The sequence below is a fragment of the Eufriesea mexicana genome, unplaced genomic scaffold, assembly GCF_001483705.2.
Source record: "Eufriesea mexicana isolate 0111107269 unplaced genomic scaffold, ASM148370v2 scaffold484, whole genome shotgun sequence".
Lineage (NCBI taxonomy): Eukaryota > Metazoa > Arthropoda > Insecta > Hymenoptera > Apidae > Eufriesea > Eufriesea mexicana.
Window position 1 is genome coordinate 513,199 of NW_016908637.1, and position 13,587 is coordinate 526,785.

The following is a 13,587-nucleotide window of genomic DNA, read 5'->3' on the forward strand; positions in this document are numbered from 1 at the left end:
AGAAATGAAAGCATTAGCTGTGGCTACGAGGTCGGATCGAGTGTACGAAGTAGTGGTTACATAGATTTTTAAGTATATATATGTTGGGATGAGTGGAACAAGTATGCATGGGATTCCAATATGTAATGAGTTCAAGTTATTATGATAAATGTGTGTGTGTCTCTCTGTGTGCCTGTGGGCGCGTGTCAATGTAACAAATGAAGAAAAAGGTGACTGATTTCGGATATGTTAGTTGCAATTGAGTTACAATAGTGAGAAGTCCTATGATAGAGTAATTGTGAGAAATTAATTATATTTAAACGTTATATTTGTGTTTTATAATTTTTCTAATTAAATAAACAATTGTCCTTGTTCTTATTAAAATTTCATCCACCATTAACACACGTGTACTCTACAAATGTAGAAAATTAATTTTCTCGAAACGAAAATAAGGAGCCTAGCATGAAAAACCTTTATTCTACATTTTTCGTTTATTTTCGATTCCGTAAACACTTTGTATTACAGGTAGCAGTTAATGTCTGATTCGACTCTTTGCATTTGAAAAACAAATCTCCTTGAATAAAATTTACTCGAATAAAAATCAAATAAAATGTAAATTTTCTAAATTTACCGTAATAGTATATACCCATGTGGGGGAACAGCGCGGTGGTTAAATGATTAGCATAGAAAGTAATTGTTATGGTAAATTTTTATCGGAATTTTACGACGAATTCGTTAAAAATATTCTATATTTGACGACACAGTATATCTTAATATGAAACATGTTTAAAGAAATCTAAAGGCTTAAAATTAGAGTGTTAATAACTTAAGCAGGTTATTATAAAGTTAATAGTAAGTTGAGAAAGAAAAAATATAAAATCGCTTACGTTTATGATTAACCAGCGTCTTCTTTTGAGGTATCTGTTTTGGTTTTATCGGCTTAAGATCTGCTGGAGGAAACTGTTTTACTTCATCGTTCAGTGGTACACGAGGTTTTGTAATTTTAGGTACTGCAGGTTCCTTGTTTACATTCTTCGATAATTCTTGTTTTTCTGGGACCTTTATTTTTGGTAAGCACTTCTCAGGCTTCGTATTTTTTACCTCCTCGTTTTGCGTTTTGCTTAATCGTAATTTCTTCTTCTCTTCTTCGATAGCTTGTCGCATTTCTTCTAATTTCTTTCTCTCTGTTTCCAATTTTTTTCTTTCTTCCAAAAGTATGTCTCTCTCCGATGTTTTCGAAACGTTGCATTTGTTTGCACTGGGCTTGCTGATATTACTTTTCTCCATACCTTTTTTCCAAGTCGAACTTTGTAAATTTGTTACTTTCGAAGGAATTTTATTCGGAATTACCGGTGAAGAGGTGACTTTTTCAGCAATTTTTGGGATTTTGTTACTACTATTATTACGATTGTCTGGTGCCTTACTCGGCTTGTTAACTGTAACAACGTTTCCCTCGTTCCCTTTACTACTCGCATTACCGAGTTTATTCCGTTGTTCTTTTCTTTCTCGCCATTCCTTTTCCTTCGCGTATTCTTTCATTTGCTTCTTTGTTAGCAATCTTTCCGGTTCCTCATTTTTTGGCTTAACTTCGATAATGATCGGTTCGTGTTGCTTCTTTTCAGCAATTTTTAACAATTCGGTAAAATCGATTGGCGGTGGCATAGGTTTCCTTTTCGCTTTTGACTTTTCTTCCTTTTCCTTCTTATCGTCTTTCACATCCTTTTCCACTTTTTCTTCCGGTTCGGTCTCTACCTCTTTCACGGAAAGCTTTCTTTTTCGACGATGTCCTAAAGCTTCTTCTACCTCTTGCTGCTTTAACGCTTGTTTTACTCTGTCCTGAAATCACAGTTCGGTACTTTAAGAAAATTCCAATTCTTCGCTACTATAATAACGAGAAAGTAGAAATCGTATACAGAATCTTAAGATACAAGTTGTAATTTTTTTACAAGTCCTACTTCGAACATCACCTCCATTCTTTAATTGTTCATTTAAAACATAATTAATATTCGAACGATATCAACCATCTCCGTTACAATAACACTATTCAGCGCGAATTTTAATCTGTAATTAAAATTAGTTACCTATTCGGTAACTCTTGTACAGCTTACCTTCCTTAATTAACGGAAATATCACCCTCAGTTTTTTGAAAAATATGAAAAAGTAAAAAGGTAAAAAAGTAAACAGGTTCGTTGTTATGTTAAAAGTTGGGTGAGAGAGTTTCCTAAGTTTATCTATATCTAGAATTATAATTATTTATGCCTTTGTATCGTGGCGGCAAATCCAATGGATGGATTCCAGGTTCAAGGAGGTTCGAGGATTTTCTCACAAGTCCTCGATGAACCCTCCGCTTCCTGTATATAGAACTTCCAAACTTTCCAATAGTATCCCCGTCCAAGGCAGAGCTTGCTAGGTAGCCTTAACCCTTTCGGTACGGAGCAGTTGGCCGCGGTAGTACGTTCGTGGGCCCGGCAAGTTTTCCGTAGGAGCGGCTGACGCTGCCGTACGAAAGCGCGACAGCCTAAACCAATCCTCGGCCGAAAGCCGATTTTCACAGAATCTTATTTCGCGGACCAGACGGAAAGGGAAACAAAACAGGCTTGACGCTTAACGTTTTAAAATCATATTTAATTCTTCATAGTATATTAATTAAAGTAAATGGCATTGATATAAATAATTTGTTCCAATATCACAAAATTAAAATAAATAATAAAACTAATAGTAGAACATAATAAATAACAAAACTAATAGTATAATATAATAAATGACAAAACTAACGGTATAACATAATAAATAACAAATTCAAATAATTCTTCATCAAAAAATTCATTCAAATAAATTCTTCCAGCACATGGATTAACATATATAATGGTATAATTCGAGCAGCCAGAATTTTAAACAGAGGACAGTAAAGTAATGCGTACTATAGAGTGTAATCATATCCACATAACCTGTCATAACTGCCGATTTTAGGCAGTGCGGTGATAGTATCCGTGGACGCCGCCTATAGGCGACGGTAGGACCCACAGAGCGTTCCGTGGATGCCGCCTTAACGCGGCAGAGTAGTACCGAAAGGGTCAAGGATGAGTCCACTTAGCCAGGCCTTCGGACGAAATGCATCCTTTTCAATCGACCACATTTTGCTGTGGTCCCCTTACAGAGAGAGGAACAGGACAGGAGGAGGACAGACAAACGCAACTCCCACAGAATAATTGCAGTTGGTCATTAAAGTTTCAAAATAAGCCGTCCAGCGTGCGTACTCCCTACGCGCACTATTCTTACATTTTCATAGAAAGCTCGATTTTCATAAAGAATCCAACAGGAATTTGCTATACGTTATCGTATACTATAGACATTTCTAAAGACGAAAGAAGAAAATCAACCCAGAGAAAATGGTCGCGATGATGTTCAATGTTGATAGGATAGTAAAATATATATTTTACCAACGCAACGCGTAAGCAGTATAAACTCATCACGCAGTCAAACTCTCACCTAACTTTTTTAGTCTTCGTATAATCTTTCATTTTAACCAAAAAACGTGCGCTTTTAGAAACTCATATTTCTCGAAAACTCAGGACGATAGAGCTATTTCGTTTGCGGTTTCGTATTCGGGAAAGTAAGCTGTACAAAAGTTAGCTAATGGGTATTACAGATTTATAAAAAAGTTCAAATTTGTTGAACAGTGTAATAGATAGAACTAATTCCGGCAGATAGTCGACCGGACGCTTCCGGTAGAAAGTAGTTCGGACGGCTAATAGTATTTAGTTTCTTATAATCAACGTATTCGCGATATCTCTACGATACATATCAAATAAATATTATAATTTCTACATCTTTTATAGATCTTTCGAAATTATCGTTTCTTCGTTCCTCCTATTCGCGCTTCAAAGCTTCATGGCTAGGTGGATCCTTTAGTGAAAAATAGTCAAGTCCGAAAAGGGTAAAATGTATTCCTTGCTCTTTCTCTACGTTGAATTAGAAGATAAAACTCGTCGTATCGCAACACCGGTTAAAGGATATATTTTAGAGATACTCAAGGGAGCCCCCGTCCGACAGTGTACTTAAACGTCTCTTCTCGACAACTAACCCAGGATTTTGAAGTTTTCTTCCACAGCCGGAAAACTCTCCCACTACATGTAGACCCTTACAGGCCACGTCGTAAATTACTTACGTTTACTCCAACACTCTACAACCTGCTATTAATCCATTCGTATCTAACCCATTTGCATCATAAGCGCATATAAACGCATATAAGCGCATATATGCGCGGACTTTTGCTCACCATTATGCGCGCTAGTTTTTTCTGCATAAGAACAAAACGCTAGCGTGCATAGTCACAGAGCGTATGCACGCAGTTAGTGGAAAGTGATGATTGCAAACGGATTAAAGTATTTCTCTGTAATCATTTGGTTATCGTCTTACAATGACATCACGGAAAGCTCGTAAACGTCGTATAGTTTGTTTATCAGAAAAAAAAAAAAAAAGAAAAAATTCATTTTATCAGTATGATAGCTGCCTTGTGGCTATATGTATTCGCCATTTCGAGTGTAAAACTGTTAAATTTAATTTTTCAAATTATTTTCAATATATAACTTCAATGAGCTAAATAAAATTATAAATTCTCTGTGTACGCCATTTTGTTTTCTGTTTTTTCATCATTTTGGAATATTTCTATCTTTAATCGATAAAAAAAAAATTTTCGCGATATGGATCAATTTTCCACGCTTTCGTATGATGCAAATAAGTTAAGACTATACCTACAGCCACTATTTTTTTTAGATCTCATATAATAGATCTTACTATTTGCCAGTCATTAAAACCATCTAAACACTCGCTATTTTACTAGGGATAGAAAAGTATAACTGTAGAAGACCAAGGTTATCAAAACACAAGAGTTACCACTCACACAGAGAAAAGATGAGCTATCGTTAATCTACAACTGTAACGTTTGCTACTCGCAATCTCGTTACATTACTCTTCTACACTGTCCTCTAAAATATCCTTATGTCCCGCATTCTCTCTTTCTCGATCGGTCATTTTTCAAGTTAATCTTGAAATCCCCGAAAACTGTATACTTTCAAAAATATTGTAACTAGCAATGATACAGCCCCTCTCCATATTACGCAAGTTTTATACATACAAGTATAGTTTTCTTTACATCCCTGAAAATGACAGACGATCGAGACGAATTCGAGACGATCAAAGTTCAGCTTTTGCAGTAATTTTCACTGGAATATACCGTAATGTTTACCGAGTAAACTTTAATTTACTATATCATATACAGTGCTGGACAAAAGTATTGGCACAGCATGGTCATTGCGGTACAAGTGCTTATAACTACTAAACAAATTGATTTGAAGGAAAAACTTTTTTACATATTCATTTATTATCTATTCTAGTTTTATTACATAGTAGAAGCAATAATATAAATAAATTGATTCACGAAACAATAACAAGAATGTATTTATTAAACATTTTATGGGTGGACAAAAGTATTGGCACACTAGAATAAAAACGTTTAAAAATGACTTGAAATTAAATATTAATATTTAGTTGGCCCTCCTTTCCTTTTAAGAACTTCTTTTAATCGTTTGGGCATTAAATCAACTAACTTTTTTGTAAAATCCTGCTCGATTTTATTCTATTCTTGCAAAAGAAGATTCTTCCAGTTTGCTTTTCTTCTTATACGATGTTTTCGAATCATTTTTTCCAATTCGTTTCAGACATGTTCGATAGGATTCATGTCTGGACTCTGAGGTGGTGTATTTAGGGAATGAGAAGTATTATAAATGATTCGATGGCGTACGATGTAAGCGGTCTTGTTGGAAATAGAAATTCCGTGGGAGATTTAATTTTTCCGTACTTTTGAATAAATTTTGTTTCAATATATTTAAATATGTGTATTTGTCCATAACATCATCTATAAAAATTAATTCGCCAACCCCAGATGCTGCTGTAGCGACCATCATTCTCGCCCTCGCCACTAAATGGATTCCGCCTTCGAGGACTTTCCCGCAAGTCCTCGGAAAACTCCCAGTTCCTATATATATAACTTCCCGTCTTTCCAATAGTATCCCCAGTGTCTAAGGCAGGGCCTGCTAAGCAAGCCTTACCGATGAGTCCGCTAGCAGGCCCAGGACGAAACGCATCCTTTTCCTTTTCCTACCGTCCCTTCTAGCTATCCCAACCACGAGGATACCTGTGACTTAGCCGACTTCAACGAGTGTGGGGGAGGATCCCCACACTACCATAGAACCCCACACCATAACTCAACCACCTCCATGTTTTACACTCGATTGTAAATTTCGTAAATCCAATTCGGTGTTTGGCTTTCTCCAACTAACTAATATTCTACCATCGGATTTAAATATGTTAAATTTGCTTTCATCTGAAAACAGTATGTTACTCCAAAATGTAGAATCCTTCGTTACAAATTTTTTGGCAAATTCAACTCTCGTCTTTCGATTTTTTCCCCATATGTATGGTTTTCTTCGCGCAACACACGCAGAATATCCAGCAGCTTTTAATACACTTCGCACAGTTTTCGAACTTATTTCTTTTTAACATTCTTTACTTAATATCATTCTGAGCTCCGAGGTGTTTAATTTAAGATTTTTCTTCGCTTCGTTTACAATTTTACGTTTTTCTCTAGAGGAAGATAACTTAAAAGGACGATCACTTCGATTCGCACTGTCAAAATTTGATTGATTCATTAATTGTTTTACAATGCTTCTAATAGTAAAACGACTTTTGATAACAATTAACGATATTTCGCTATAAGATTTTCACATTTTATACAAATTTAGTATTATTTCTCTCTCTTCACTTGTCGTTTCTTTCGCTTTTCTTCGCATTATTACATTTTCTTATTTTCCCTGTTGCTAAACGACTGAAATTTAGGATGATTGTTGTTAAAAACGACAATCAGAGTGTCACCTAACTAGATTTTAAAATGACGATCGGAAATTTTTCAAACAAATGCGGATACTACATTTAGGATCGTGTGCCAATACTTTTGTCCATCCATAAAATGTTCAATAAATGCATTTTTCTTATTGTTTCGTGAATCAGTGTACTTATATTATTGCTTCTACTGTGTAATAAACTATAATAAATAACAAATGAATATGTGAAAAAGTTTTTTCTACAAATCAATTTGTTTAGTAGTTATAAGCACATGTACCACAACGACCATGCTGTGCCAATACTTTTGTCCAGCACTCTATGTGTAATACATATTTCATATCTACTAAAAGTTAATCGATATAAAGGAGGACAGGTTATACGTTATAAATAATGTCCACGCGAGGACTGCGGCGACATTGCAAACTAGTCTATAACTCAGTTGTCGCGACATTAGAATGTTGCAACACTAGAGTTCCACTGTATTTATATAAAAAATTGTCAGATAAAATATTCCTGACGCACACAGTTATCATATGTTTACTAATAGATATTATACTAGTACACCTTTAGTAGAACTAACGAAAATGAAATTTCACTTGACTGGTACTATAAGAGCTAACAGGAAAGATGAAATAACTCGGAGTTGCTGGTAGGTGATATTAGATATTGTTCAGAGTGGAAAGGGTTAACCTTATTAATTCTACCGTAGATACTTTATTTACAACTTTCATCGATGTCGCTCGTCTTCCGTCGAGAAAAAGCTCCTCGACCGATTTCTAAGAAGATTTTGCCGAGATTCTAAGACTATGGACAGATGGGATTGTTTAAACGTCAGGATCAGGGTTCGATTGAAAAGGCTACCTGCACTTGAGAGACACACCCTTATAACCCTTTAAGGCAGCAGGGGATGCATTTTTCGGCATTCGTTCACCAAGAACGTAACCAAAAACGTAATCAAGAACGTAATAAAATACTTATTCGACAAGCAAGACAGTCTATTTTATTCTCCTACGATAATAACTTTCCAAGAAGCTTACCAATTATTTTCTCTTGCCCAAAACGAAGCTGTTTATAGGCTTCCTCGCGTATTCTCAATGGAATTTTCTATTTATATAAGGAAATAAAATTGCGTACCTCAAACCCCAGAAAAAGGAAAAGGCATTTCTTCAGAAGTGTCGTCATTTCTTTATTCGTTAACGTGGCACGAAAATCAATCAGTTACATTTTAAATACCTTTATAAAGATCAATGTGTTCAAACTTGAAATCAAGTGAACGATTAACTCATCAAAGATTTATTGGTACCAACAATTAATATTTCTCTGGCTACAAAATTATTAAATTCGTTATATGTATACATTTAACTCGTTATAGTTATACATTGGTGAAATTTCATTAGAAACTACAAAATGGTTTGAAAAATCAAAAATCGTTTATTTCGTTATAAAAATTTGTACGTACAGAGCAAAGAGTGAAATCAATATGAAATATTTTAATGAATTTTTATCTCTCTGACTCTGTGTAACTATAACTCTCTGCAACTGTGCAAGATAGAGCAAAACTTTCCAAATAAAAAATATTTAACTGTTAGTGCTATTAAGTCTATTATTATAGCTTTAAAGTAAAAATTTGTCTCTAAGATCCCGTTTATGTAATAAGAAAATTGGGGTAAAACTTTCATCGTTGATTTTACCACCTTACGGATATTTTCGGCCAACAAAAAGGTTACTCCACGTGTGACTCGTTATGCTATGAAATAAGTTTGTAAACTTTTAATAATTTTTGTAAATTAAATAATTAAAGTTGCATTCGCACGCAGATTAAATCATTTTTTTCATCATTTTTCATATATTATAAAATAATACGCGCAAGACTTGTCCATTGCTTGTGCCAATAACAACTTACTGCATTATTCCCGATGCGAACGCTATGAATTTTTTACGAATGGCGTGAACCGAGTTTTCTGGCTGTAGGACGCATGTCACCATCATTTTTACAGTCATGTTAATTAATATAAAAATAGAGAAAATCTTTTTCGAGGCAAAGGCCTAAGCAAGAAAGTTAATCGAATAGCTAAAGAACTTTCGAATAGAAAATCTTTTGATCGCATGAAACAATGAGTTTCATATTTACAGACTCTTGTACGCTAAAAGCATAAATTTTCGAATAAATTCTTGAAATTTATACATACATACTGTTGCCAAATAAAAACAAATTCATCGATAGCACATATATATGCACATATGATTAAAGGAGCAATTGTGGCCTTTCTCGTTGTCCTATCGACTTCCCGGTTTGTAAAAATTATTTTCTTATCGAGCAGAAGAATTTTGGGGATAGCAGAAAAAAAACTTTGACGATGAAGAAGTAAGGGTTCACCCTAGCACTTAGTGTCTACTATCTATCTGTATCATAATTTACAAAATGCGAATTACGAGTATAGCTTGTAAAGTTGGCCACAAAATTTATCACGCTTCGTTAACTCGCGCTTCATTTTATCGACGATAAGATATTAAAATATAAATACCTTCGTTGATGCTATATCTTTTATTGTCTTCTTTCGGCACTCATTGAAAGTTGTTTTTTGTGACGTTGTATTATTGTATTTACTCATCAACTGATTATACAATGCAGACGCTTCTTGCGAGACGTATCCATAATCATCTTCATCAGGTTGAGAAGGACCTAAAAACAAACGTAGACAGTTAAATACTAGATGTGCTGCATTAACTATGAAACTATGTTTCTGCGAGTTATCTATCTAGTCGTATTTTATCCAACGTTTAAAATGTTTTTAATACTCGATAGATTGTGATACTATTATATCAGGATAACAAATCCGAATCGATACACGTGAATTTTCACGAAATTTATCCGCAAAAGATATTGAAAGAACATTTGAAAAAATATCCAAAACGTATATTTTTCTTCTTCCGTTTCTCTTAATTCGAAATTGTCCATGTCTTAAATTCTCAAAGTTACAGATCGGAAACACACCATTAGTTGCTCTAACGAACAGAAAATTTCTTCTATAAGTTTTAATTAATTTCATTCAATTAATATCAACAAATTATATAAAATATAATATTTGAAAAGAAATTTTCCAATTTTTATCTTATGTAATTGCAACTTCTTCACGCTCTTATTTTAGAATTCCAGTAAGGAATATGGATGGCGAAAAAAATCATTCGTTTAAGCGACACATTGAAGTATATTCCGTTTTTAACACGCGGTTTAAAATGTTAATCGATGTTAAGATTATTATTTATTATTTGTTATTAAACTAAAGCTTTAATTTTTGAAGTAAGAATAAAAATCACGAAGTTGCTGATACTCTTATATCCTATATAATATTTCAGTAATAGTATATCATATTCGTAGAATGCTTGCATTTTTGCAGCTTTTCGATGAATGCATTTCTATAGAAATGACATGAAACGTAGATATGATATTCCAAGTATTTTATATCTAATCATTGAAACTTATATTACGCGATCGCTCGAAAAAGAAAAGAAAAAACTATTTCAACCTCTAAAAGAATTTTCTATTCTTTTAAGACACTGTAAAAAAATTTTGATATTAATATCATATATTAATAATGTTTTGAAATTTAATAATCTTCGAAACACCATAATTTCATAAATGTTTGAAATAAAGTTAAAGGGTATATTTCTGTAGAATTTCTATTCACACCACGTATACCACCAACGACTGATGTACTCTGGAAACTTATATATTTATTATGCATGCTCTAATCGTATATATTACGATGAAACTAAAATTGTAAAAATATTCTTGTTAATATAAACATACAATATGAATAATCTATAACAACCTAAAAATTCGACTTAAAATATTGTTTTTTACTTACAATTTACAGTGACATACATACATTATAATAAACTAATTGTATTCAGAACCACGCATATGTACATAGTATCTGTCTGTAACACACATAAAGATATACAGAATGTCCAATTTTAATCGACAAATGCGTAAACTATTTGCTAAATGGTAAGATGTTTCTGACAAATGAACGACGTGTTCTTTTTCATATGAAATGGTAACACTTATTTATCATGGTCTTTTTTTCGAAACACCAAAGCCTAAACTCCTGCTGTGGCCTATACACTTTCGCTTAGAGTAAAAACAATTACACCAAAAGTGATGTCAATCCCGTCCTGGAAACCATTCATTTCCCATTCGAAACATTTTTTTCATTCTCGGAATAGTTTACGAGTAATTCGCAGTAATCGATTAAAATTGGCCATCGTGTGTGTGTGTGTATGTATATATATTTAACCCTTAGAGCTCTATGGACGCATATATGCGTTTGGCGAAAGTCATCCGTGTAGCCTAAGGCCGCATTTATGTGTTTTCTCTGTCATCGGCCTGGACTAAGGGCGCATATATGCGTTTGTCAATTTTTTCAATCAATATGCAGTTACTTTCGTGTAAAATTAATACAGAGGCACTCGTTAGTAATTTTCCACACAAAATTGAATTATTGACTTCCGTTATATTTATTAAATTTAGTTTTCTAGTTTATTGTTTTCTATTTTATTACACAAATTTTAGTTTATTTTAAATTTCAATGTTAATAATAAAGAATTAATACTAAAAAATAACGCTCTTGAATCATTTAATCTCGTGCGAAAGAATTACTACAACTTATTACGATTTGCGCTTAGAATAGTTCATGAACAGAGTTCAGTCTAGCGAAAAAGTATTCCGTCCACAGCGATCGTCAGCGGTGGCCGCGCGCCGTCCGTACGGACCACATAGGCCGCGAGTATTCAGCACTCTAAGGGTTAAAGATAATATGTTTCGAGCTACGATAGTAACAAGAAAGTTACCACTCGAATATAATAAAAAGTCTTAAGTACAAATATACCTAGAAGATAAAAAAGGAAGCGTTCCTATGTTTCATTTTTATACATTGCACGTACACGTGTATGTTTAGAAAAATGTTGTGAAAAATTATTGGAGATAGAGGGAGAAAAATGATTGTTTTTATTTCTCTTAATTATCCTGTGCGAATTTGATCTATGGAAAGTCGTTTAAAGATTCAATTTAAGGTTAACTTTCCCATTGCGGATTTTGAAGTTTTCGGAAATATGTAATCGAGGTATTATTACCGATGATTAAAATTGCTTTTTACAGTAGCGATATCTGAGTCATAATCTTTCAAAAGATGGAACAACAAAAGAACATTCCACTAACAATAAAAGAATAATTCTAAAAGATCTTTAACTAGAATGTTCTAAAACCTATCCTCTAATCCTTGTCCTCAATTTCATGACAGAAAGCTTCCTGTTGCTTCGATGCACCTGCATTCTTGTTACGCAGCTTGTATGTAGTCCTTCATCGAACCATTTATGTTATCTTCGTTGATCTTTAACCTCGTATAAGTGTACATATGTATACGTAATTTCATGTATAATAAGTTATCTATCCGACTATTGAATATTTTCGAAGCCCATTGAATTTACAACGTTAGGTCCTAACAACTTTCAAGTACAACCGACACTACCTATTAAACAATTACAAGTGAAAGTCTGGCATCCGCTGTATTGGAATGATCTTTTAGAATTATATCGCTGGAGGTCTTGAAATATTTCCCAAATAATTCCTTAGTGTAAAGCATTTTTTATAAACTTGCGATCATTTCTTTATTTATGGACTTTACAACTATGAAATAAATCATCTATGAAATTAGAAGAGCGAATTGAAGTATCGTTCACGACTAAAAGAACCTCCAATGGATGATTTTTCTCTTTAAGGTAAGACAATGAGATAAGACAATGAAGTGAAATACTTGGGTTAGCCAAACGAGGACGAGACGAGGAGGGACTGACACATGCGTAGATAAAGCATAGACACGTAAGTCTTGGAGGACTTTATTGACTTGAGAGCAAACCCGGTAGATTCATCTTTCATACGATACACTCTAAATGGCATTTTTTCCAAACCAGTAAACAGAGTCACATCGCAATTACATACCTGCTGCAGAAGAAAGATTCCAGTTTCAAATATCGTTTCAACTTGCTCGCAATATTCCTTACGAGGGAAAATATTCAACAACTCGCCCACACCGAATTTGAAGAGATTTATATAGGAGATACTTATGAAAAAAACATTTCTCATGTATTTTTATTTTTATCGGCCATCGTCCATATTAAAAATAACACATGCGCGCACGCACGCACGCACGCACACACACGTATGTACGTACGTACGTATGTATGTATGTATGTATGTATGTATGTATGTATGTATGTATGTATGTATGTATGTATGTATGTATGTATGCATACATATATGAAAAACAGCAGCGAAAAAATTAGGGAAACATATCCTTTGGAACATCTTAGAAATGGAAAGGACTAGTGGTAAACTTCTTTCGCCAAAATATACCTTTTTTAAACGGGGAACGCAGACATGTAGAAATTTTTTAGAAAAATTAATCTAATTTTATTAATTTAATAAATATATTTTTAATAAAATGCTAAATCTCAATTCACATTCATACAGATCGATACACGTACTTTGTAAGCGAAAATAGGGGACAGGTGTTTTTGGAACTTTTTATTTCTAAAACCTAACCCGAACGATTCTCTTACCAATATAGGATATGCTGTTGGTTGCTTTGTAAGAGGGCAGGATAGTTTGACGAGCTGAAAAATTAATGATACTTTAAAGGAACA

General features: G+C 33.7%; 1 protein-coding gene across 2 annotated transcripts in view; it reads right to left on the reverse strand.

The window, feature by feature from the left end:
- Nucleotides 1-13,587, reverse strand: part of LOC108545561 (protein SPT2 homolog) — a 53,591-nt gene that overhangs the window by 2,728 nt on the left and 37,276 nt on the right. For both annotated transcript variants that reach the window (XM_017897241.1, XM_017897242.1), the window contains 2 exons: nt 9,408-9,565; nt 867-1,815 (listed from right to left, as the gene is read on the reverse strand). In XM_017897241.1, coding sequence (XP_017752730.1) covers nt 867-1,815; nt 9,408-9,565 — 1,107 coding nt within the window. The remainder of the gene's footprint in view (nt 1-866; nt 1,816-9,407; nt 9,566-13,587) is intronic.